General features: G+C 40.1%; 1 protein-coding gene across 1 annotated transcript in view; it reads left to right on the top strand.

The window, feature by feature from the left end:
- Positions 1-8,384: 8,384 nt before the first annotated feature.
- CLVS1 (clavesin 1) overlaps positions 8,385-25,866 on the top strand; it is a 175,534-nt gene continuing 158,052 nt past the window's right edge. Inside the window, exons 1-2 of the mRNA XM_045455142.1 lie at positions 8,385-8,567; positions 20,093-20,720. Coding sequence (XP_045311098.1) covers positions 20,266-20,720 — 455 coding nt within the window. The 5' untranslated portion in view covers positions 8,385-8,567; positions 20,093-20,265. The remainder of the gene's footprint in view (positions 8,568-20,092; positions 20,721-25,866) is intronic.

Raw genomic sequence — 25,866 nt, 5'->3', positions numbered from 1 at the left:
TCCATGACCAGGCCCCAGGCAGTACCTCTCTCCCAAGTTTTGTCTCAGATGCGGCTGTTTTCCCTGCCCCTTACTTCTGACGGACTGCGGCCTTGACCCGTTCCGCCCCTCTGCGGAAGGGTCTCTCCGAGCACTGGCCGAATGAGCAATGGCCGAATGTCAGCTGAACCCAGGACCACTTGTGGGACTCTGCTGCTGCCGGAGCCTGGAGACTGCGGCCAGGTGCCAGCCCGCCCAAGAAAAAGGTCGCGAGATGGTGTAGCAGCAGCGTCTCAGGGATTATGGAAAATCACAACACACGCCTGGCAGCGGGCTTCACCCTCGACGACCTTGTTCCAGCACCAGCGACTGTGGCCGTTTTCCGGGGTCTGCCGGGACCAGGTGGCTTCAACCGTCTCCACCAAATGTCCTTCCAGCAGTGGAACCACTTCTCCCCATGTGGCCTGAGCACCTCCCGGACCCCACTGGGATTCGCCCTTCCCACCAGAGCACCGCCAGGTATGGAACTGCGGAATTGCAGGCTGCGCTCCCTTTGTTTACAGTCTTAATGGAATTTAAACCGTCTCCTTTCTCCTTTCTCCCTTTTTAGTTCAGTTCCTGCGGCTGTTTCCACTTTTCCACTTTCTCTCCAGCTGCTTTTGGGGAGGCGTGCTTTTCCTGTATTCTCCACCCCCCCCCCCCCCCCCCCAGTCTCTGTCCTCTCTCCGCCTGCAAAAGCGGCTCCCTGCCTGCCGCCGGCTTCGCTCTCCCCAAGTTCACCTCTCCGCGCCGCGTACCTGCTGAATTCTTTGGTTCAGGTTGTGCAGATTGTTGTGTTAATCCTCCAATCAGTTTTCTAAGTGTGGAGGATGGTTTAGTGTTGGTCTGGCTGAATTTCATGGACGCGAGACACACAAAAGTCTTGCATGCTGTTTCGCCATCTTGGCTCCTCCCTAAATAGCACATATTTTAAAGTAAAATTATTTATTTATTTTTATTTTATTTTGGGGAGACAGAAAGAGCACACATGCATGAGCAGGGGTGAGGGACAGAGGGAGAGAATCCCATGACCCTGGGATCATGATCTGAGCTGAAATCAAGAGTTGGAAGCTCAATCAACTGAGCCACCCAGGCGCCTCAGTAACATTATTTTTTAAAAGAAACTAGATATGAATTTCCCTGGGACTTTGCTTAATTAGTTGTAATAAAAGCCCCATTTGTAAATAACAGCTCAAAAAATAAATGAAAGTTCTAGAGTACATTTTATCATATACTTTAAAATACATTAGCCTTTATAAGCAGTTATTTACTTATTAATATGCATATGCAGATTTTATAGTTTTCTCCTTTAAATGGCATTAACCCTCACTTGAGAAATGCATGTGTTTTGCAGTCTCAGAGACAATGATAGAGACTCCCCAAAACTACCCAGAGACTTGTACTTGTGTATTGATTCTGCAGTTTCCTTCTCTTGAGCAGAATCAACAGCATCATTACAAAAATTTCCAGAAAGTACCAATGAAATGTGGATTTTCCTGTATGCTGAAAGTCAGCATTAATTTTTGAACTGTGTGACAATGAGAAGGATAATTACAGACCCAGAGGGCAAGAAAAGGAGTTTGGGGGTATTACAAACTGAATTGTGTCCCTGCCCCCCAAATACATTTGTTGAAGCTCTGCTCCCCAGTGTGACTGTCTTTGAAGATATAACCCTTAAGGAGATAATTAAAGCCAACTTAGATGGGTCCCTAATCCAATATGACTGGTGTCCTTATAAGAAGAGTCAAAGACACCAGGAGTGTGCAAGGACAAAGAGAAAGCCATGTGAGGACTCAGTGATAAGGCAATGTCTGTGAGCTAAGGAGAAAGATCTCATGAGAAACCAACCCTGCCAGCATCTTAATCTTGGGCTTCTAGCCTTCAGAATTGTGGGAAAATAAATTTCTGTTGTTGAAGCCATCCATTTTGTGATACTGTGTTATCAGCCCTAGCAGGCTAATATGGAGAATGCCTTTCCACTCACCAGTCCATTCCTTTCCATGTTTCTGCCATACTTTCTTTGTTATGTTAAAATTATGTCATCCTATCATCAGCCCTGGACATAACCAGTTAGAACAGAGCTTGTCTTGAGCAAAAGGCAACTGGCAATGGGACAGCCATTTTACCTGAGAGGACACTCCTCACCTGATAATGACTAAGTGAGCCAATCATATTGTGGTTCTAAGACAGTTTGAATGCAATACTCAGAACCTCAGTAAGTCATGTGGGGTAAGACACAGAGAGAGGGGGTCGTAGACATAAGGCACAAGTAGCAGAAGTCATGAAGTAGAAAGAAGAAGAAAGAAGCATCTGTAGAAACAGCAGAAGTACAGGGAGAAATCAATAGAGACACTGATTATAGGAGCACAGGAACAACACTGAAATATATCTTTTAGTTCCCCCAGAGGCCTGATCATCCAACTCTTTTGGGATTCATACAGTACAGTAAAATGGTGGTTAAGAGCACTGACCTTGGGAACAGATATGGCTTATGCTCCCAGTCACCCAAACAATTCAGGCACTTAACCTCTTTATAATTCAGTTTCCCTGGTAAAATGGGGGCAATAAATGTGCTTCCCTCATGGGATTGCTGTAAGGAGTCAATGACATATTGCTTGTAAAGTTCTTACTATATTGTGTACCTATACAAAAAGCTTTGTAAATTTTAGCTATTACTTTTATTACTGTTATTATAAACTGTGTATACTTAAGCTCCCATCTGATAAAGTAAATGACATGTAGATCTGTTCTTTGCAATCTGAAAGATGCTAGAATGGTTATTATGATGTAATGAATAACCATCTCCAAAATGTACTTACATCTTAGAGAGGTTTGTTGGGAATGAAAGTATTTGGTTTTTAGTACTTAACTGTCTCTTTTTGCCCTAACAAAGGGGGAGATTCCTGTAGAAAAGATTAGGATTCTCCAAAGTCATCTGGCCACATGGTAAGAAGTCTCATAGGCAAATCCTACTATGGATAATGCCAGTTAAACTCACTACTTCTCATTTCCTTCCCCCAAGATTGGGTATTCACCAAGGGCTCCTATTTTCTGGGAGGTAGACTTTCCTCATGGGACTAGGTCTCATAGGGAAATTATGGTCTGACGAGTAAGATCTCCTCAAACGATTTTAGAGAAGTCAGTAGAATTAAATAGAATCATTTAATAGTAATGATGTAAACCTACTTCAAATGAATTTGATGGACTGGTTCTTGTGGCTCAGATGATTGAAGGAAGAGATGTAGGAACCAAGACCCTGGGACAAGAAATGGGACCTGTAAGACTCAATCTCCATAGGTGTCCAAACTCTCACTGGCTCCACCCCTTCCTCCTTTATCCACAGTGACGCTCTGCAGCAGTGATTGACCAGGGTCAAGTGCCTGCCCACGACCTGGTCTGGACAGAACTATTAGGTAACAGTAAAAGGAGCTCCTACAAAGGAGTATTGGCCAGTCAGAAAACACGTGTTTACTATAGTAATTCGCCTGAGATCCCACAGCCAGTAAGAGGCAGAGACCTAAACCAAACTTCTATTTCCAGATCTCGTGCTCTTTCTTTAATCATGTGGATGTTGATTACTGAGCTTTTTTGTTTTCAAGTCATAGAAATAATAATCCTGATAGCAGTGGCTCTGCTTCCTTTGTAAAACATAGTAGACATTCATTACAGGTTGAATTACTTTACTCTTCCTTTCTGTCAAGAGCTCCTAACCTTGTGCACTGCCTGCTGTTTGGTCCTGCACAGTGATTTGCTGGGATGAGTATCAGAACAGAATAATGCATCGTTAGTTCTTTGTGTTTAGTCTCTCAAGTATGGAAGTGAGATTGTTTGCATTTTCCTATTAAATTTTACTGCACATCAAATACTGCCCCTACTGTTCCCAGCTCTGTGCAGTCAATTAAGACCAAAGATTTATTCTGGTCAATGAGTTATGAGTAGAAATGATATATGTCACTTCCAGGTTCCAACAATAGGATTAAGTGTGAGTTCTCATGTATCTGTTCTCCCTATCATGACAGATTGGCAAATGATGCATCTTTCCAAAGCCTAACTTTGTATAGCAGAGCCCTTCTAGATCCCCTAAGCCCTATCTCTCTGCCAACTAGCACTGAACCTCCAGTATGAGAAATCAAACTTTGTTGTATTAAACCTCTGAGATCTTTGGGTTTATTTATTATCACCATCACCTCCTGGAAGTGGAGTTCTGTATTAAAGAATGAATTGTGTAGTGTTGACTTAAGAGTTGGCAACACATGATTAGGAGGCTGATATTGAAGGTAGGAAAGATAACAATCCATGTTATGCAGTGGTAAACCATTTGGTACAACTGTCACCTGTAGTAAGTTAGGGGTAAGACTGAATTCTTAACAAATTCCCATCCTAGGAGAAAGTGTGTGAAAAACAAAGTGTTAGTAATATGTCCTTGTTATTATTTGCTGCACTTAGCAACATAGTAAAATAAGAAGTGACTGATTTTATAAGTAGAAATTAAAAAAAAAAAAAAAAAGGAGTGATGCCCAGAAATCCAAGAACTTGCCATGCTGGAAAAGCCAATTAATTTTTGCTCCTCAAGAAAAAGATAAGATTAATAAAGCATTTGGGAAAAGTCAATGAAAACCAAATATTTTTAGCAAGAACCTGATTCAGGATGTCACCTTCATGCTTACTTAAAACCTCAATGGTTTAGGACTTCTCAAGGAAAAGATCAGATACAGGATTTGGCTTTATCACTTACTACTCCAAAAGGGCTCAAATACATTAAGAGAGGTTTGGAGGTGAAAAATCAAATAAATATAGCAGATCTGAGATATATGTCTCCAAAGAACCATGATGTGTGTACTGGAACATAGCACTGATGAAATCAGACAGACAATGTACGTCTAAAGTCTTCAGGGAATTATACTTCCATGGAAACTTTGAACTTGCAGTAAAATAGCCCGTGAGCCTTAGAGAATTGAAATAACCCTTTGGCCCCCAATCTCCAATGGGAAGGGAGTTGATTGAAAAACCGTATCCTCTAAAGAAGTTGAGGTATGTATGTTTCAAAGCATGCCTCATTCCATTTGTAACCACCTTACACGTGAAATTGGCTAGATGTGAACTTAATTTGACCTTAAACTTTTTAAATGTCACCCCAAAGGAAACACTGCTTTGATAACCATATGGCCACAGTGCTCTGGATAGGTTAGAATATTGCAATATAGGAACATTCCAGTTTAATGATGTAACTCTGAATGTTGTCACTTTGGACCAGTTAGAATGTAAGCTCTATCAATGCCATACAGGTCCCGGCTGGAAGAAACCAGCAGCCTGCTTGTTTTGGAGCAACCCATGATTCTGGCTTCTTGAATGGCTCCAAGAAATATTGAAATGTCCATGAGCAGAAAACATCTGATAGTGATCAAGCCCAAGAAAGGCTGACCAATTCAGAGACTTATCTTGTATATCGCTTTCCCACCTTTTAGAGTTTCCTTACGCATTTAGGCTTGTAGGAAAGAAATACTGGAATTTATAAATGTTTCATTATGTGGTTGTGTGGGGTTCTTTTGAGTGCATATTGCTACTCAAGGAACTTGGTGTGTGCTGTAACCCAAATAAAACAGAAATTGAACCTAAATTAGAAACTGAATTTTAACTGAGGGCATATTCTGTAATTCCTATTTTGGATGTGGCCAAGAAGTATAATGGAAAAACACACACACACTCAAAAGCCTCTTAAACTTTGATGCCAGAGGTCATGGAGAACAAAGGAGTAGGAAGCTTTTCCAGAGACCAGTGTAAGGCCCTAATCAAAAACCTTTTCACGCCTGCTTAGGAGGTCTTTGCCACGTGTCCAGTGTGATTTCAGAATTGCTGGGCTCGGTGACTGCCAGGTATCACCCTTGTCTTTCTGACTGGGAATGGTTTTTGTGGTTATCCAGTCTCTCTTCTAACGTTGTCTGTTAGGGGTGTTGGGGGGAGGCACTGCAAATAGTTTACATTTTTATTTATACATCTCCAGAACAAGAGAAGCACGTCTGGATATGTAGTAGGGATAAAACAATGGCATAAAACTAAGAGGTCTGGAACTTGGAGCCAGATGAAGAGAGTAAAGGAGTCTGTGTAGATGGGTTGAGTGTTAGGAAGGGAGCTAAGATAGTTTTAGTAACCACAGGGGTAGACTGTTGGAGAAACATTGATATTCACCAAATAGTCCTGTGCTCGCCCACACTTCCCAGCTCCCTTGCCTTTCACAGAGCCCTGTGTCTTGTTCTGGCCAATGGGCTATGAGCAGAAAAGATGTGTGCTCCTTCCAGCTGAAGCGTAAGAGCAGCCCCAAGTTCTCTGTGCATCCGACTTCCCTGCTGTGGCAATTCCTCACCTGGCCCCTGGGTAACTATTTCTGTAAGTGGTTATAGAAAGGAGAAAAGGAGGAAGAGACACAGCATAATTAACATTAACATTTCAGGAGGAAAAAAGTTTACCAAGTTTTTAAAAGGATTGAGCTCAAGAAGAAAAGAAGAATATTAGAGTGGGAATGAGGGAAAATTTTCTTTAAAAAAAATTCACAGTTGATGCCACTTTGTAAGTCATGTCCATGATTAGATATATATTAGAAGATGCACCTTTGAGCTCATTTATCTGTAATCAAAACTCAGCAGCAACCTCAGATCATTTTGGGGTGGTATACCTTTTTGAATAACTTTCTATATGAAATTCATAACTTTATAAAATATTTAAAAATACATCTATATGTGGGAGGGTTTATCATTCATTTATTCATTCATTCATCATTTATTCATCTCTTCAACAAATATTTATTGACTCCTCTGATGTTCCAGGCACACTTCTAGATGCTTGAGAAGCAGTAGTAGTAAACAAAACAAAAATTTCTAACACATGGTGTTAACATTCTATTGAAGAGAGATACAGTAAACAGATACATAAATAAATATATGATGCTACATCATAGTTGGAAGAATTCTGATAACTTCAAACCTTCCATGAGATATATAGTAAAAGATTGCTTTAGGATATTTCATAAGTTTTCTTCTTTTAGTAAATATAGAAACTTTAGATAACCACAAGGAAGAAAAGCAACTTGTCCAACTTGACAAAAAGCAAATTTACCTATAATCTCACTGTGCTATCCTATGAGCTCACCAACTTGATATTTGGGGCAGGAAGAGAGTACTGTATTTGGTATTTTGCTTTTCGTTACTATTTTCTGAGCATTTTTCTGTGTTGCTAATAGTTTTCAAAAATAAGTTTTTAGTAGCCATGAATATAACAGGCTATATACAAACAATGTTAATGTTTTTATTTTTGACAAACTTTATGATTATAAATTGAATTTATATACATAAATCTTTATGTAAATTTATGTACATAAATTTTTATCTGCATATCTGATTATATCATTAGGAGAAGGTACATAAAGTGGAATTACTTGGTGTATATGTGTGTATATTTTATGATACTGGATGTATGTTGCAAAATAGGCCTATACAAATGTTACATTTTCTTACTATTATTATAGTATTGTTACTGTTGTAACAGTATGGGACATTAAGTAGACTTACAACCTCAGCCCGAACTGCACCTTGGTGTTATTTTAAATTACATGTCTGTATACTGGTAAGGTGGATGTTTTAAAATAGGTTTAGTATACACTTACCTTTCCTTAGTGAATTCCTTGTCATTTGCTCTTTCTCCTTGTTTCCTCTTAAGCCATAAAAATTTTTCTTTTGATATATGAGATATTTTCTGTATGAAACATATATCTGTTGCAGTTTTTCCAAATGGTCATTTATACTTATGCTTTTATGATAATTTACATTTGAGAGTATTCTTATGCATTCAATCTTATTGATATTTTGGGGGTGGTGATTGCTTCTATTCCTCTTATTCTTAAAAAAACTTCTTCATCAGTAAAATATTTCTTATATTCTTCTAGTTTATTTTTTTAAATAATTTTATTTTTTATTTAGTTCTTTAATCTTTGTGTAGCTAATTCTGGTGCGGTGAGGGTTAATTTGAGCCTTTTCCAAGTTGTTTATTTTCTCACTACCATTTGTTAATAAAATAATCCGTGCTTTTCCATATAGGTTTGTGATACTTTTTCATTTGTTAAATTTACACACACACACACACACACACACACACACACACACACACGGGTCCGTTTCAGAGGTTGCATTAATCTGAAAGATTCTGTTTTTAAGATTGGTGGTAGTTGGGGTCGGGGGTGATGGTTCCTGAACTTTTTGTCCCAGATGTTACAAAATTACAGTAATTCTTGGTATTGTCTTGATGGAACGGGGGAAAGCGGCGGTGCGGAGGCACTTAGGACCCAGGGGAAAGCCAGGCTTGGTATAGAAGGACAGAGTCTCCGGCGCACACGCCTCCTACCAAAATCACAGCCCCGTGGAGCCGGGGCTCTCATTCACAGCTTTCTAGAGAAATCTGAGCCCGAACCTGCCAGAATAGGGGATCTCACCCACTCAGCTCAGCAGCGAGGACACCTGCAGAAACACATTCCTAAAGCAAGGCTGAGCGGCTGTGTGAAGGTATTTGTTGCCTTTTTTCTCCCTTCTGTATTTGCAGCGCCTCCCCGCCTTTCCCCCCAGCTCTTGCGATGCCATGGCTGCGGCGTTTCAGCACTTCGGTGCGTGGACAGCTCCCATCTGCAATCCCTCCGCACTCCATCCCTCCCGCACCCCACTTTCCACGCCTTCGCGGTCCATCCTCCTCCTCCCGGCGCCCGCTCAGCCTGCGCTCCCTTACACCATCAGCACCCCCATCTCTCCACCATCACCGTCATGATCTCCACCATCACCAGCGCCGTAACTACAGTCCACACAACTGTGTCTTGTCACTTAGACAAAGCCCGAGGTCCTCAGGGTAGAGCAAAAGAACCCAAGTTTTCAGGCACAGGAAGGAAAGTTCAGGTGTACGACACCCTTGAAAACAAAGAGACGCCTGCTTGAGAGAAAGGGAAAGTGAAGCCAGGACAGAGAGACCCTGAACAGGGGGACAGATGGGGCACTTGCCAGACACCAGCAGTTAGCCAGCTGCCTTTCAGCAGATTAGGGGCTGTTTTAGTTAGTTCAGCAAATTAACATGGCCTGGGGTATAGTGTTATTCCAGCAAAACAGATATGTAAGCTCAATCTGTGTTTCTGGTTTTCCAATGGAGAATCACCAGGAAGCAGGGTGGGGGTGACTGATGACTCATATTCACCCACACGCCAATTTGCCTTCCTAAGCGTTTATTACAGAAACTCTGGAATTAAGTTTTTTACTGAAATGTTTTGTAAAATGGAGACCCCCAAAGATGAACTCTGTGGCCAGAGTAAAAATTAAAATGTTGATGATGATAACCTAACAAATGTGGCTCTTATTGGAAAGTGCTATTTGTTCCAGGGTCTCTTCCTGTCTAGTTATTTCATTTCGGTTTTCCAACCTTAAACCTCTCTTTGAGGCAGAGAAGATAGATCCCTTGGCCAAAAGGCCAAAGTAGTAATGATATTCAGAGCAGATGGCCTGTCTTTGTTCATCACTAGTCAAGGACTGACTCGGATTTGGAAGGCGAGATTTTTGTGTGCTTTCTCAGTAATCAGGCGATAACACCATTTTCCCATAATAGTAAAGGGTAATAGAGTGCAAAAATTGAAAAGGCATTTTATGTAACTATGTTCTGCTGGGCTCTGCTTTTAGAGTGCCATCATTTTCTATCTCAGCTGAAGGGAAGTTGGAACATCTTTCAAATATCCGGAAGGTCCAAACCCAAGTCATAGCACCTCTTTAATTTATCCAGGATCATCTCTTTTATAAGAGTTAACAAACATCAGAAAATAAGAACTTGAGCCTGTCAGAAATGAAAATCTTTCAATGAATACCCATTTAATCAATTATTACTGAAGAGCAAAGTATTGGGTGGGTTTTTTTGTTTACAAATTATTTTTCATAAAAGTAACAAAATAACATCTTAATTAAAAATGAAATGGATCGTGTTTTCATATGAAAATAATGTCTTAATTAAACAATTAAGTTTAAACCAGAGCACAGAGAAGGCTTATTTAAAAATCACTCTTGTACATTTATTCTGCTTTCCTTAAAAAAAAAAAAAAAAAGAGTCAATAAAGCAAGTTTTGTCTAAACTGGCTTGCTCATTTTGTCAAAAATAAAGCTAGTCAAAAACAAGTATCTTCTGGAAGAAGTTTTGAGGAAAAATTCACACCAAATACTCTTCTGGAATGAAGAAGAGTAGATTTTGTCAAAAGGTACTTGCCGCTATTAATTACATAAATACTGGCATAATTCAATTTGCCTCTAAAATTCACTCACTTTTGAACTCAAACTAAAAAAACTAGTGAAAATATTTGGTGAAATATTTGCTCATTTATATACTGTCTTTAGATTGGTAATATCCACAGTAAAAAAAGACCCCTCACATCCCAAAGAAACAAGATTCTTAATATACCCTTATCTGTTTGCAAAGAATGGTTCATCCCAGATAATTTTTTAAAGTGTACATATTGCCTGTTCTAGCTGCTTCAAAACAGAAACTCAGGCCAGGAATCCAGTGCCTCTAATGCTGCTGCCTTCCTGTGCTTAATACAATTTCCTGAGGTTGGGGAAAATTCAAAACAATGCTGCTTCGGTGAGATTTACAGGCATCTGTCTCAGAAGTGATACCTTTCTCTGATGAAATATTATGCTAGGCTTATTAATTTTTATAGAGTGCTCCTATCCTGGCTGCTTCTTTTATTCTTTCTTCTATTAAGGGCTATTTCACTTTTTTCATATTTTCAGTAACATGACATTCTCATTTTTATAATGGATTTAAAGGTGAACAGAAGACATATTTTCCATCACAGTGGCATCATACATTTTTGTAGACATGTTCACAAAGGGCACATCCTTTTGGAATCATGGAGTGCAAAGCTGGTAAATTTTTATTTCCCAAACGGGGGACTCAGGAACTCTTCAGAGCTAGTGGTGTCTTCTCACTTTTGCAAGCTTTACAAAAAGACACCTTATTAACCCTGAGAAGTCTATTCATGACTTTACACACACTTCCTCAAAGCAGAGTCATCCTTAGTAAATGGATTCAGACTTATTTGGATCTTCTCTCCTTTCCTGTTACATAGTTACTGAGACAGGAGGTAACATAGCAAAACGAATATAAAAACTACGAAGTTTGGTCCCATGTAGTCAGCCCAGAAATACCCCTCAACATTGCCAAGAGAGATCTTTTCCTACATTACACCCTTCTCCCAAATTTTGATAATTTTGATCGTTGTTCATTTTATCCAGATTTCAGTGGAATAAATTTGTTTCAGGAGAAGATCCACAATGTGAATTGCTGCAAGTCTGTAACCCCCTAACATCAATCCCAAGTGTTGTATCTCTCTAGACAGAACCATGCTTACCTTTCTATCCAAGTTTGTCTTAGCTAAAGCGAAGTTTGTCTTTGGTTTGATTCTTCATGGATGTGGAAATCAACTGGACACTCACCTTCCCTCAAACACCTTTCATTTATTCAGTTAATAAGTTCATTATTGTTCACTACCTCTGCTTCCCTTCACAGCCCTTTATCATCTCTTCTCTGGCCAGGTGCTCTCCCTTTTCATGGACATGTTTCGGTATGAGAAAGTTTTCTGTGTAGGCAGCTAACTTTCTATGAGCCTTTCTTCTTCCTGATTTCTGAGCCAGGAGGAATTTTCCCCATATGTGTTTTAAGATGATTGCTCTTGTCTTCTGGACCCTTTTAACCACATCTCCAATTTATTGATATTATGTAAGCCAACTTTCTCCACCTCTTCTCCTTAAAATCACATCATGTCAATTCAGCTTCTGTTACTGGTCAAATGTCTTGCCTAAAGCTCCATACCTTTATATGTCTTAAGTTACATAGTGTATTCAGTGTTCATTATGTTGTAGTTTGGGAGGAAGGGAAGTCCTGGGCCTGGGAATGGCGGAAGGGCTCCCGTCATAGGTTTTATGAGTAAGAGAACTCTAGTCTGATGTGTGATCAAAATAACACAAAATAAACAAAACATGAGATTCTCCTCTTTTTCTCTCTCTTCCTTCTTTTTCTCCCTTCCTTTCTCTTAGCATTTCTTGCTTACCCCACTCCTTCCTTTCTTCATTGTTTTCTGTTTACATATAGAGCACACAAGCACATGTACAATTAATGGAGTGAGTGATCTGACAAACTTTCATGAGCATTGGTATTCCAAAAGGAGTGAGACACTGGATGTGCTTTTAGTCTCCTGTTGGACACAGTAGCACTGTTTTTCACAGACAGGGTGAGCTTGACCTCACAGGTAATTAACCTACCTCTCAATCCTTTTGATTCACTGCAAATCCTCTTGAGCAGTGCTTCCCAAACAAGGTACATACAAATTGCCTGGGAATTCTGGTACCCGTTCAGCAGGTCTAGGTGGGTACTGACATCCTGTATTCCCAATAAGCTCCTGGGTCCTGCTGATGCTGCTGATCCATGGACCACACTTTGAGAAGTAAAGACAACAAACAATTTCCTTCTTTTTAAACATTTCCACCTTAATATCTGATTAACAAATAATGGCACTCATACTAAAACAAAACAAGAACCGTCCTGGGATCTAAGACAATAACAGCTTAGAAATTATAACTGTAGTTGAGGAGAAAGTTATACAAATAACCCCTTTCTTCCCACCTCACCCTTATGCACCTTGTTGTGTTCTATGTTGACCTCGAAGTTTTCTTAACTTTGATTCCTGTGGCCAACATCATCTGCCTAATCACACCTAGAAGGGTCCCAGTCACATAGAATGCTGGGGAAAACACTGAGAGGAAAAGAAAGCAAGTGGCTTTAGTGGCCATCTTTGGGTGAACCCTGCCTTTCTTACATTTTTCCAGATCCTCTTCCTCTAAAGAGTCTATTCTTAGAGAAATACCCTCTTCCCTTGATGAGAGAAGAGTCACATGTTTGTTTGTTTTTTCCTTTCCCTCCTGCTGATACTCCTAAGAAGCACAACTAAAATTAAATTTTAAATTGGGGCATTGACTGCCAGTGACTTCTTATGGGGATAGTTTAATAGCATAGAAAAAGTTCTAGTCTAATTTTCTACATCTTAATACATTTTTCCCTGTAGATTGTCTTTATTTAACATACAGTGAGGTGTAAGGTAAACACTACTTCAACTAAATACCCTTCTACAGTGAAGAGGCAGAAAAACCCCATGCCTTCTTTACAAGTTGTCTTTTCCATCAACTCCTTGAATTATTTTTCCCAAAGCAAACTAAAAGAATAAAAGTCATATAGCTTCTTCTAGAACAAAGGTCACAATCGTCTGTCAAAAGGTCCATCTTCAGGTTCCAGACTACTCTAATTCTGACCTGGCATTTATTTTGGGTACAAGTTCCCAGTGTCTCTACTCATTCCAATTTACTCTTAATCTTTCTTGTGGGCAAGAGCAAATGGGAGAAGATGACTGTGTGCTTAGTTGCTATTTTAAAGGGTACCAATGGAGTCAACACAATGAATATTTATATGGCAAGGGTAAGCCCTGGGCTAAGATTGAGCTAAAGGTGATGGACATTTGACCGTGAGCCAGGGGCTAAATTCTGGTCACACTGTACTTTCAGATGATTAAAGGTCTCCCTTTTATCCTTCTAGACTTCTCTCCCTGCCCCTGGTATAAGTAGTTCATAACTGCAAGTTGGGTAATGTTTGAGAGAACATTGATGGACTAGGAACCATTCTGTTACTCCCAGGATTTATGTTCTTTTGCCAGTACTTATGCAGAGAAGTCATACAAGCCCTAATGGTCAGTTTCAAATTCATCATTTGGAAAAAAGACTCTTTCCTATTTAGCGCCAAAGAATATTATAATCAGCCAGCCTCTAAGATTAAATGTAGGTGCCACTGGCAGTAAGGGAGCTTATCATCTTTCGGAAAAGATTTCAAATACAGTTGTACTTAAAAAAAAAGATTTTTGCTCACTGTGATTTTCAATTTTTGTCTAGATGTATCAGCAGCATCTATTTTTATTTCATTCAGTATAAAAATTCCTTTCAGCATTCCTAGGGGAAAAACATAGTTAAAAATTCTGAAGTGAGATTTTAGAAAGGTGAAGAGTCATTGGGGTTAACTTAATTCAATATTCATTTAAAATCTGGAAACATAATTTTCACACCTACTAATGAATGAGGTAGTTGATTAGACTTTCATGTGGAAAGTTTTATCTCAGATTCATTTTTCATTTTTTTCTCATAAAAACAAATATGGGTATAGTTTCTCACTTATATTTATATTAATTTAAATTTATGTGTACTTAAAAGGATTCTTTGTATTACCAAGAACATCCCAATGCAATAAATATTTGAAGTATTTTCATTATTTATTGATGTTCTTATATTTCCAACAGTATCTAGGCTTCATAGATTTTATCTTTCTGGTCGTGACAACAATACACTCTTTCCTCCCCAGATCTGGCCAACTTTACAACATCTTTTAAATGATCTTCCTTAGGACTGGTGGGGTGTGGGTGTGTGCCTGTTGTGTGAGTGAGTCATTGTGAGGGCACAAGGGGTGTAGAGAAATCACCTACACTGAGTGGCAGGGCAAGGTCATTGATAGAACATGGGTTTTATGTCAGGTGGACTGAGGTGTGAATCTTCATTCTTCTAGCTATAATTAATCTATCTAAACCTCAGATTTATCCTCTCATATAATAATTAACAACCCGGCTTTAAAGGTTGGTGTGGAGATGAGATCATAGAACATCAAAGCTGTAGGCACATAATAAGTACTCAACAAATATTTGTTTCCTCATGCCCCGAGTTTTTAACATTAGTTTATTATCTGACTTTAAGACCAGTGCTTAGTTGTTCTAAGACTCAGTATCTTTTTATTTACCTGGAAACAACAAAATTATGGTATCAACAAGATTACAGTAAGTGTAAAATGGAGCTTTTTATTTCCAAAGCACTTTTACCTACATCAGTTCACATGGTCCTCAGCATCTCCTAAAGAATTCTTTTTCTTCTACTTCTTGCAGTATCACTGTAACAATGAAGAAAGATAATTGGTGCAAAATGCTTTGAGATAATACATACACGTGTACATAGTCTGTAGACAAGATCTGGTTATTGGCTTATATTTAATGTGTGTTTCTGAAGATAATGAAATAAATGAAAGTAATGAATTGTAAAGTAACCAAAATCAATTTTATTTGAATTATTTTGCTTTCTGAAATGACTTTCCCACCTGGATTCTTTAGTTCATAAATACTAGGATATATGTTTATAGGTAGGTGTGTGTGTGTGTGTGTGTGTGTGTGTGTGTGCGTGCGCGCGCGCGCACGTGCACTGAATTTTGCATAAGGGAATACACAAATAGATGTTTTCTAATGGAAACTTGAGATGAAGTGAGAATCTTAAGTCTATGGATGCCATGATTTCAAATATCACGATACAAAGATTCTTCTTTTCTCTCTCTCATACAAAATACTACTACTTAAATGTGTAGTTTATTAGAAAAAACATGCCGTTAGAAGTGGAAGTTAGCTCCTATGTTGGGCTCCCTAGGGCACATGGTGAGTCACTCTCCATGTATCTGTAACAATGTCAAAAAAAAGAATCATTTGGGACCCAAACAGCAATGGGAAAGATGGTTTCTGAGGCCCACATGCATCTACCTCAAGTACCCTTTTTGATTATCAAGCACATTTCAGTCCCCGGATCATGTTTCGCACTCTGCTAGGCATGGCAAAATATCAATCCTTCAAATAGAATGGTAAGATCTTTGATCTGGCATTTTAGCCAAAGGAAAATACATAAAGGAAGAGCAAAAGTTTGCGACAGCTGGAAAAGGCATCGACAGCTAGATTTTTTAAACAGCTTTAGTCATCTTCTGGCGAAGAAACAAGGACAACACTAGACTTCTGTAAGGTATGGTATTAGGCTACCGAAGAATGTCTGTCAACTCCTTCAGCACATTTAGGCTTATAGAGTGGTAAATCTAGAAGGAATTTTAGTAAAGGACAGTAGGGTTCTGAGAGGGAAGGTGACTCGCTGAAGGTCACACAGCTCTTAAGTAGTAAATATTAGAACCTCTTTGCTACACATAAGAGACAGAACAGCACAGTAGAAAAGAGCATGGGACTGGAGAAAGATTACTTGGTCTTGAATCCAATATCTGCCAGTTAGTAGCTGTGTAACCTTGGGAAACTCATTTTACCTCTCTATGCCTCAGTTCCCTCACCTGAAAAATGCAGACAATAATATACTCTTCTCATACAGTTCTAAAGATTAAAGAATGTAATATATAAATAGAGAGTATTAAGTGCCTGGGACATAATAACTACAGTTATAATAAATTGGAAATCAAAGCTCTTGTTAGTATTCATACCTCTAGGACAGAAAACGACTCCTACTTCATGTGATACCAAGTCCAACGTATCCCTTTATACTTGTTTGACAAATTTAGAAAAGTTGAATGAGAACCAAGTCCTTCACGTGAACAGAAGATGACAGTCAAGTGAAATGCTACGTGCTGGAGAACGTTCTTGAACGGCATAGCATTTTTAACCTTGAATATTATCAATTGAAGTTGTTCTTTAAGTAGCAGTTTATTCAGAGATCTGAAGTGAAGGATTTGCCTTTAATGGAAAATATCTGTTTCATCCTGAGTATGAAACCCAGCGACCCTAGCTTGGGTTCTCTCCCCAGAAGCTTCTACTGTATGCTGAGGACAGAATAAAGATGTAGATTGAAGCAAATTTATTTCAGTTATTATAGATCGGAGGCATAGCTATGTGTGGAAGCAGGCCATGAAAAATGCCACCTCCGCTCTCTCCTTGAACCCATAGTAATTGATTTCAGAAACATTGTAGAGTTCCCTGAACTATAAGGTGTTTAACTTGCTCCCAGAACCTTTAAATCTTCTGAAGGGGACAAGCTATTGCTATGACTTGTCTAAACGTCCTGTGCCATGGCTTGGAACAGGGACCATCACCGAGCATGCTTCAAGGAGGCAGTGATCTGAAGTACAACGTGCCTAGGCTAAATTCTCCTAGGAAATTAAGTTAGCGGCAACACTGTCATTTAAGGAAAATGATTCCAGAGGCATCCAACAGAATGGGAAGCAACTCACTCATTGAAACAATGTTTTGACTACCTTCTTTATGCATTTACTCTCTATATTTTTCGGGCACCTATGCCCCGGTAGACACTGTGTTAGGTGCTGAGGATAGATGGTGAGCGTAACAAAGGTGCTCCACCCGTGGAGCTGACACTGTTTGTGCCAGGCCCTGTACTGGGGATACACAGATGAGCGGGATCCAGCTCTTCTCCACAAAGAGTTCAGAGGAAAAAGCGGGGGAGGAAAATGGCAGTGAAATGATGCGGTCAGGGCTGTGAGGCTACCAGTGACCTGTGAAGGTCAGGGAGGCTTCCTAGAGAAAGTGATGTCCAAGATGACTCCTGAAGGGCAAAGAGGAGTTCGTCAGTGGTTATTCTTTGTCAAGGTCCTGAGAGGTGAGGAGAAATGTCAAATGACTCTGTGTGGCTACTTGGCCAGATGGTGAATCTGGAGAGAGATAGGCACCACACGGCGAAGGGTCTTAAAAACCTTATTACATAGTTTTATACTTTATCCTAGGACAATTGGACAATTCAAGGAATGACATGAGCAGATTTCAATTACAATACAGAGAATGGACGAGAGAAAGGCAAGTTTGGCAGCAAAGGTGCCATAGGGAGAATGTTGCAGGGCTAAACAGCGTGAGATTGGATGGAAAAAATGGGCAGATTTAAGAAATATTATGGAAGTAATTGTCTGGAAGTGGGCAATAAGGGAGAGAGTGGAATAATAGTGGACCCCCAGGTTTTTAGAATGGAAGCTGCACAGAAGGTGACATTAGTCACTAAGGGATGGAGGTGGAAGGACAAATTCAAGATGAGGAACGATGGTTAGTTCAGGTTTAAGCATATGGAGTCTGTGGTGTGTAGAAGATGTGTCTGTGAGGTTGCTGAAAAGGCAGTTGGATATGTAGCCTGGAGACCGAGAAAGAGCTATAGACTGAAGTTATATTACACGTAGGCGGTCACATCTTGGGGCAAGATCCTGGAAACACCCAGTAAAGTGTTCACAGAAAGAGAAGAGGGAGCAGGGATCAACACGGCTAAAAGAAAAATCACGGTGTCTGGAGTTAGAGAAAGAGAGTGGGAGAACGGGGGAGAGAGTTTTAAGAAGGATGAAGTCAGCAATATAAAATATTGACAGGGGTCACCCATAAAGAGAACTGAAATTTGTCTATTGGATATAGGAACAAAAATATCATCATTAGTAGGGTGACCATCTTTCTGGGTTTGCTTAGAATTGTCCCAGTTTATAGCTATTGTGCTAGCATTATTATTATTATTATTAGCACCCCCTCGTGTCTAAATTTGGGCAATAAATTATATGATCTTCCTGGTCAGTTCGTTGGTGGGAATAGTAAGGACATATTGCTGTGACTGTAGGGATGAACTAGAAAAGGAGACATCAAACAAGGGAATTTTCTGAACGGCTTTTGTAAGGTACTAGACAGGGAATTTTAACATCAGATGGGTGTTGAACGAGGTGGGTTTGGCAGTTTCTTCCAATCCTGGGAATAGTTCGTAGCATTATTTTCAATTTACAATCCTAAGTCCTTAAAATTAGGGAAGCTCAAGACTTTATTCTATTTCTTGTTTTTGCATATTGCAGAGCTAAATGCCGTTTTCTTACAAACTATTTTACAAAGCCAACATTTTACACATCGAATTTCTATTACTCCCTCATCTTGACAATGAATACCAGTTACTTTAACTATTCTTCATCTCCCCTATACCACAATATAAAACAGAAATGTGTGAGTTGACTGTCTCCCTTAAGAACTAACTGGTCATTCTAAATTAAGCAGAAGAATAATTTTGTCTTTTACATTATTTTGTATGATAAAGCATTACCAATAATAACTAAGTTGGGAATAAATATTCTTCCTCTGACTGCAGATACTGTCGACCTAGGGAAGCTAGGAAAAAAATATGCCTTCAAGTTCATTTACACCTAGTATGTCTTCTGACTTTTAGAACTTCCAGATCATACCAAACAAATATCTGAAGGCATTAAAATATGAATTTATATTTAAAATGAGGAAGATGTAAATAATATAGTTGTCCTTCTGTATACCGTTTAGGTGTAGACATCTTAAGAGATACATATGAGGAGATTAAAACAATCATAAGTAAAATAATATCTCTGAACAACAGGAAAGTTATGTAAATGGGAGGATTTTTAAGCCTGTGTGGATATTGGGTCAGCAGGAAAGCAATCAGGGGTTTCAAATCCCTTTGCCTTTCCTACAGAAGACTAACAAAGGCAAATAATAAAGCCGCTTGTAAGACACGTGAGCATCCTTTCTCATTGCTGTTGAATTTGATTATTGAAGGTCAGGCTTCCAGCCAGGAGGCTGCCCCCCTCCCCCTCCCCCCAGCTGTTGTCAGCTCAGTTTTGAGTAATTAGGTACCTGTGGGGTTAGGATAGAGTGACCTTTAACAGTCCCTTTTTATTGTTAAGATGCAAATAACTGCCTTTGAAAAAGGTGGGGGAGGGGGCATTTCTGTGAAAGGTACTTCTCTTTGAGAAAAGAGGCTAATGGGGAGGCTAATAAATTGTACAGCAGCCCTAATTTCTCTGCCACATCTAGGCCTGTGAACAGCCCCATAAAGCATGCTGTAACAGAGAAGGATCTTTCTTCTTAGTGTTTCTTAAAGTACTTAATAAAAGAGCGATCTATTACTAATCGGACCATACACTATTATGGTAACTAGTCAGTGTGACTAGAAAGTTCCAAATATTTGCATATTATGCATTCAGGAGGTCAACAATAAAATTATCCCAATTACACCATTTTAAAGATAATTTAGCCTTTATTCTTTGGATACCTAATCTAATCAAACCCACAGCACAATACTGCCTTTTTTTTTTTTTTTTATCTAAGTTCCAATTAATTTGCCCAGATTTTCTTTGTATCATCACTGTTTTGTCTCTCTTGTGTGCATTTGTTTTGCAGTAAGAAATGGTCTCGTTTTTGCCTCCTTTCTGGATGGCCACCACCACATAGGACCTGAATGTCCTACTGCTTTCTAAGAACAGAAAGAAGGCCTTCGATTTGTCTGTTTCAGTGGCAGCTTGGTAGCAGAAAAACTGTTGAATGGGACCCGATTTCAGCAGACCATCGGGTGAATGGGACCAGTCTCCCTTCTTCCAAAATATCAGCAATTAAGCACTTGGAAAGGAGATTTGGCCAAGATGACCCATTTACAGGCCGGACTCAGTCCAGAGACTATAGAGAAAGCTCGCCTGGAACTGAATGAAAACCCAGATGTTTTACATCAGGATATCCAGCAAGTCAGGGACATGATCATCACCAGGCCTGACATTGGATTTTTGCGTACAGATGATGCCTTCATCCTGAGATTTCTCCGAGCCAGGAAGTTTCACCAAGCAGATGCCTTTAGACTCCTGGCCCAGTACTTTCAGTATCGCCAGCTACACCTGGACATGTTCAAAAACTTCAAGGCTGATGATCCTGGCATTAAGAGGGCTCTCATCGATGGGTTCCCCGGAGTGCTGGAAAGCCGAGATCACTACGGCAGGAAGATTCTTCTGCTGTTTGCGGCCAATTGGGACCAGAGTAGGTAAATGTAGATAGTGTCTTTCCTTGGTTTTTCCTTTTTATAAGCATACATACTGCATGTTTAGGGTCGTATGACTTTCATTTAAAAAAAAATGAAAAAAAAAAATGTGTGACTAACGAGCTTTTCTTTAAAAAAAAAAAATGTATATATAGTTTCCCCTCCCCGACCCCAAAGGAAGTTTTAAGGCCACAGGATTACTGTCATCAAGTGCAATTCCAGATTCACAGCAGTGTTTTGGAACAATAGAATCGTAGTGTTAGAATGGCAAGACGCCTTAGAAATCATTCTTATGTTCATCAGAGTGGGTCATTTATTTTAATAAAATTGAAAGCTGGTCTTCTAGAAGAACCATATATTCTGCCTTTAGTGTTCTCATCTTCAACAGCAAAAACAACAAAAATGGATTCAGTAGATGGCTTTAAATCAAGTGTTTTCATCACGTAAATAATTTCTTGGATCCTCTCCATGACTTTAATATCCTGTATTTCTTCGGAGTGCCAGACCTCTCTACCCAAGTGCATCTCTCCCTGAAAATCCTGTAAAGAGCCGCAAACTCAGCATGGCTCAAATCGAACGCACCATCTTTCCCACTGTACCTGCTTTTCCAGCCTTCCAGTCTCCCCACCCAGAAATCTGGGTGTCGTCCGTTACTGCTTCTTGCCTTTGCTCCTCACATCCGATTAATTGCCAAGGCCCACGCCTTTCTTCTCAAAAGTCTCAAGTCTCGTCACTTCTCTTTGCTCCCCTTGTCACTGCCTTGGTTTAGGTTCTCTTCATTTGTCCCTTGAATTTCTGCAACAGACTTGTCACGGGCACCCCTGCCTCAGATCTAATCTTTCTCGAGCCATTCTAGTCCATACTGTAGCTGGAGTGACCCTTCCAAAATTCTGTGACGTCGCTCTGCTGATGGAAATTCTCCCATGACCTGCGAAGCCTTCAAGGTAAAGTCAGGTCCTTTGCAATCCATCTTGTACATCTCCTATCTCCTGCTGTACTCCGTCCTCTGGCCTTCGCGTTCTCTGGTCCAGCTGGAAGGAAGTATAAGCCTTGCTTTGAATGGCTGAGGTTTTACCATGCCTCCAAGCCTTTGGACTTGCCTCCACAGGCACCTAAAGGAGAGAACCACCACTTCTTATCCCACTTCCAACCACCCTGGACCCAATCTGCCCTACCATTTATACACATCTTCCTGCTTCTTCACTCTATAGTCTTCATCTACTGCCAGCCCCAACCCTTTTTAGTTAAGTGCCCTTCTTTTGTTCGTATTTCCATTAACCTATTTGCAAGAGGAGTGTAAGAACCACTGTTAGTACAGCTATTATTTTGGAATACTTACCTCATACTCTGTTAAGCATTTATGTATATTGTCTCATTTAACCCAATGAGAACTTTCCACAAAAGGTATTATTATTATCCCTAGTTCACATTTGGTGACACAAGACTTTGAGAAATTAAGTAGCTCACTCAATGTCACAGAACTAGTGAAATATGGAGTGGGAGTGGACCCCCCAGCAGTCTGACTGGAGAACGAGTTGTCTCAACCCGGCGTTACTACAATCGTGTGTTTACTTGTATACCCTTTCTTACCTCTCCACCCAAGTCCGCAAGTTCCATGAGGTCAGGAAACTGCCTGTTTCGTGTCTTTCATATCTTTTTGGCACAGGGCACACTATCCGACAAAGGTTGAATGAGAAAGAATGCATGTATCACTCTCCAAAAGTTCACCTGTGGCTTTAGTTTTCACAGAGGTATAATCGTTGAGATTTTTATGGTAGCTGGGGAGACGCAGGTTTGACTTTCAAAATAAACCAAATAATTCCTCCCCAGTATAATTAAAAGGAATTTGTAGGGTGGCCCTTTATTACTTCCTATCATTCCTCCTCCTCTTAAAAATGATAATATTGTAAACTAAGTAATCACTGGCTATTTTCTGGTTGATAAATTGTGATAGCACAAGTTAATCCTGAAAAGGTATTTCAGGGTCTTAACTCTATGAGCCTAGAGTTTGGTCAGCTCTGCATCTGGGCGAGAATGCCTCTCCACGTTTCTGCTCTGTTAACACAAGGTCCCTGCCAGAAAAGAGTCCACTGTGCAATCCAGTGTCCTTCAGTGTGCACGCATACGAACAGCTAACTCCCATCTGCCACCAGAGAATTCCTTCTGAGACACACAAACCATCAACACAGGGCATCTGTCTTATACCAGAGAAAACAGCCATCCTTTTGAGAATGGCATGTTAACATGTTGAATTTTGGAACAGGACAATTTTGATGATTCTGGAGAATAATCGTGCTGACTTCATTTGTTCTTAGTTGTTGTAAGTATTCTAGAACTTCCATCTGTTTAGATGCTAAGTAGTGATTGATCCATAAAAATACATCAGAGCAAAATATCTTATTTTGGATTAGCATTCGGCACATGTATATCACAAAATGTGTTAAGAAATAATAACAAATAATAATAGTAAAAAGAAACGAGTCTCCAAGAGAATAATCCAAATGTTTATGACTACAATAACCTTGAACAAGTTACTTCACTTCTCTGTTCCTCAGTTTCCTCAAGTGTAAAATAAGAAGCTCAAGTTAGGTAATCCCTGAGACACCTTCAGCTCTAATGGCTCATGAATGTGGAGTTCATTCAGCCTGATCCTATGGATGGATGGATAGGGATTTTAAAATTCACTTTATAGCTTCCTAATTCACTAGGCTTTTTGAAGTAACCTCTCTCTCTTTTTTCCCTCCCACCCTCGCCCCTAGCCTACAAAGGCTGAGTCTACTTGAGACGATTTTTTTTTTCCCAAACTATACAATACCATTTGTTCCAAATATTTTGGTTTCAACAGGAAGGTAAATGATCAGGCTATCCCAGTGACAACCAAAGATCGTTAGAAACAAACAAACCTCTGTTGGAACCCGGCAAGTGACATGTGCTTTATTGGTTATATGACCTGGGACAAACAACCTCTCTGAGACTGTTTTCTCATCTGTAAGGTGGGGATGTCTAGCTAATGATATAGTTGGGACGACCAAATGAAAGATGCACTTAAGGAACACAGCTCGTTGTTTGGCACATGGTAAGCACTCAACAAATATGAGCTTCTGGTATTATTGTTAATATTATCAAACATCCCACTACAAAAAGAACGGAGCACAGAGAGTAGATAAATAAAGATAGAGACAGGAGTACAACACTCGAAAATGAAAGTGGGCCGGTGGGTGCGGTCTGCCTGTATGGCCATCCTAAGTACTTCTTTGTTTTCTCCCCGAACACATTCCCTGTCACACAGACCCAGATTAAATGAGGCCCAAAAGGCCCGGAAGGGTTGGCACAGCTTTGCAAAATGATTACTTCACTCTCATTGGGCCCCTAAGATGACTGGGAAGTGATTTGAATATCTCCTGTGAAAGGTTTGCTGAGATTAAGATGGTTATTAATATTTATTAAAACCGTGTAAATCTCATTCATCTAAACCCAGATGCCACAAACAAAAGCGCAGAAAGGTGACCGGTAGGAAGCGCTGTCCTCCAGAGGCGGGCTCCCCGGGCCTGGGTGAGGGTGCCAGCTGGAGTGCGGGGGCGCTGGGCTCCTGGAACACACACTGGCCTCCTCCAAAAATCAGGCCTCAGCAGAGAGCTTTGTGGTTTCTGTATTTTCTGAGGCTACCAGGCTGAAGTGAGATGAATTAGATGAAATCAGCACTCACATATTTATTCATAAAATGAAGCTGGCCCTTTCTGGGTCATCAGAGGTCACCTTTCAGCCCACCTGCTTGGTAAGTAATGGAGACCTGGGGGGGCACCACTGCTCAATGAGCCTTTTGATCTGTCTCACCTAGACTCTGTTTCCCCCTTAAGATCTGATAAAAAGAAAATCCATTTCTTGTTTCTTTCTGGGCTGCATACTTGTACCTGGTCATACAGCCTGCTTTGCCCGTGAATGCCCTTCCCACAGAGGGAAATGTGATCATAAAGGAGCATGTCTGGTTTTCTTGGATTTTACTCAGCTACAAAGGAGTTAAGTTTGGTCAAGTTATTTTACTTTCTGGAGTCTCCATTCATCAAGTGGAAATGGGTATAATATCTGGCATGTGGAGCTGTTGCAAGGATTAACCCCAATTGTCCTGCTTGATGGTGTCCAAGATGCGGAATAGAACAGCGGTTAAATGCACTCAGAAACTCCGAAGCCAGACAGCTGGCTTCATATCCCAACTGTCTCCTAATCAGCCATGTGATTCTGAGCAAGTTGCTTAAATTCTTATTACACTGTTTCTCGCCTATAAAGTGGGGCTGATGATGATCATAGATTAACATTAGTTGGTGTTCCACAAATGGCAGTTGTTTCTTAAGAAAAAAAGAAAAATTCCAGTCCAGCAAATATCTAGGTTACTGGGTCACAAGATATACTTTCCAAATCCAAATAGCAGGATTTGAACCATTACCAACTTTCCTCCACCTGGAAAGGTATAAAGGATGCAGTTGAGTCCCCAAGCCACCATGCTCCAAAGTGCTTTAGGGAAGCTCAGTCATGACTAGGAGGCTCTGAGAAATGACCTGGTCTTAGTGCCCCTCCCTATTGTTGTTTATTACATTCTCAGGCTATGAGAAAGATATTTGGGAAGGAAGGTCCAGATAATAAAAGCTCCATGATAAACTACCATAATATCCATGTGTAAACCAGCTGGTCCCCAGGGATGCAATGCCAATCATAATATATAAATGACACTTTGACCTTCTTTTGTCAGTGTATTGTTTATTTCTCAAAATTAAGAATACTCAGAAATCTGCAAACAGGTTGAAAATTAGTTGATCCTTTCAGGAAGCTGGGACACCTGAAGGAAGAGCTAAGTTAGGGTAATTGAGTAGAGCAAAAAGGGGGCTAATGGACCATTTCATTACTACCTTCATGCTTATAGAGTTATTGTAAGAAGGCAATGAATCTTGTAGACTGTCTTTCCCCACCGTACATAACCAGGGCTGAAGGTTTGGATCAAAGCACAACCAACTGGATGGAAGATTAGGGAATCTGAGCTGAGACCTCAGACCCAGGGCCAACATGAGGGTGAGGGATGGGGCCATTTGCCTGGGGTGTAAAATTTAAGGGGGGGCACTAAAGCACTCAGTGATCAAAATAAATAATTTTGTCATAA

Source organism: Leopardus geoffroyi, chromosome C3 (genome assembly GCF_018350155.1).
Source record: "Leopardus geoffroyi isolate Oge1 chromosome C3, O.geoffroyi_Oge1_pat1.0, whole genome shotgun sequence".
NCBI lineage: Eukaryota > Metazoa > Chordata > Mammalia > Carnivora > Felidae > Leopardus > Leopardus geoffroyi.
This window is presented reverse-complemented; position numbering and strand designations above follow the sequence as displayed.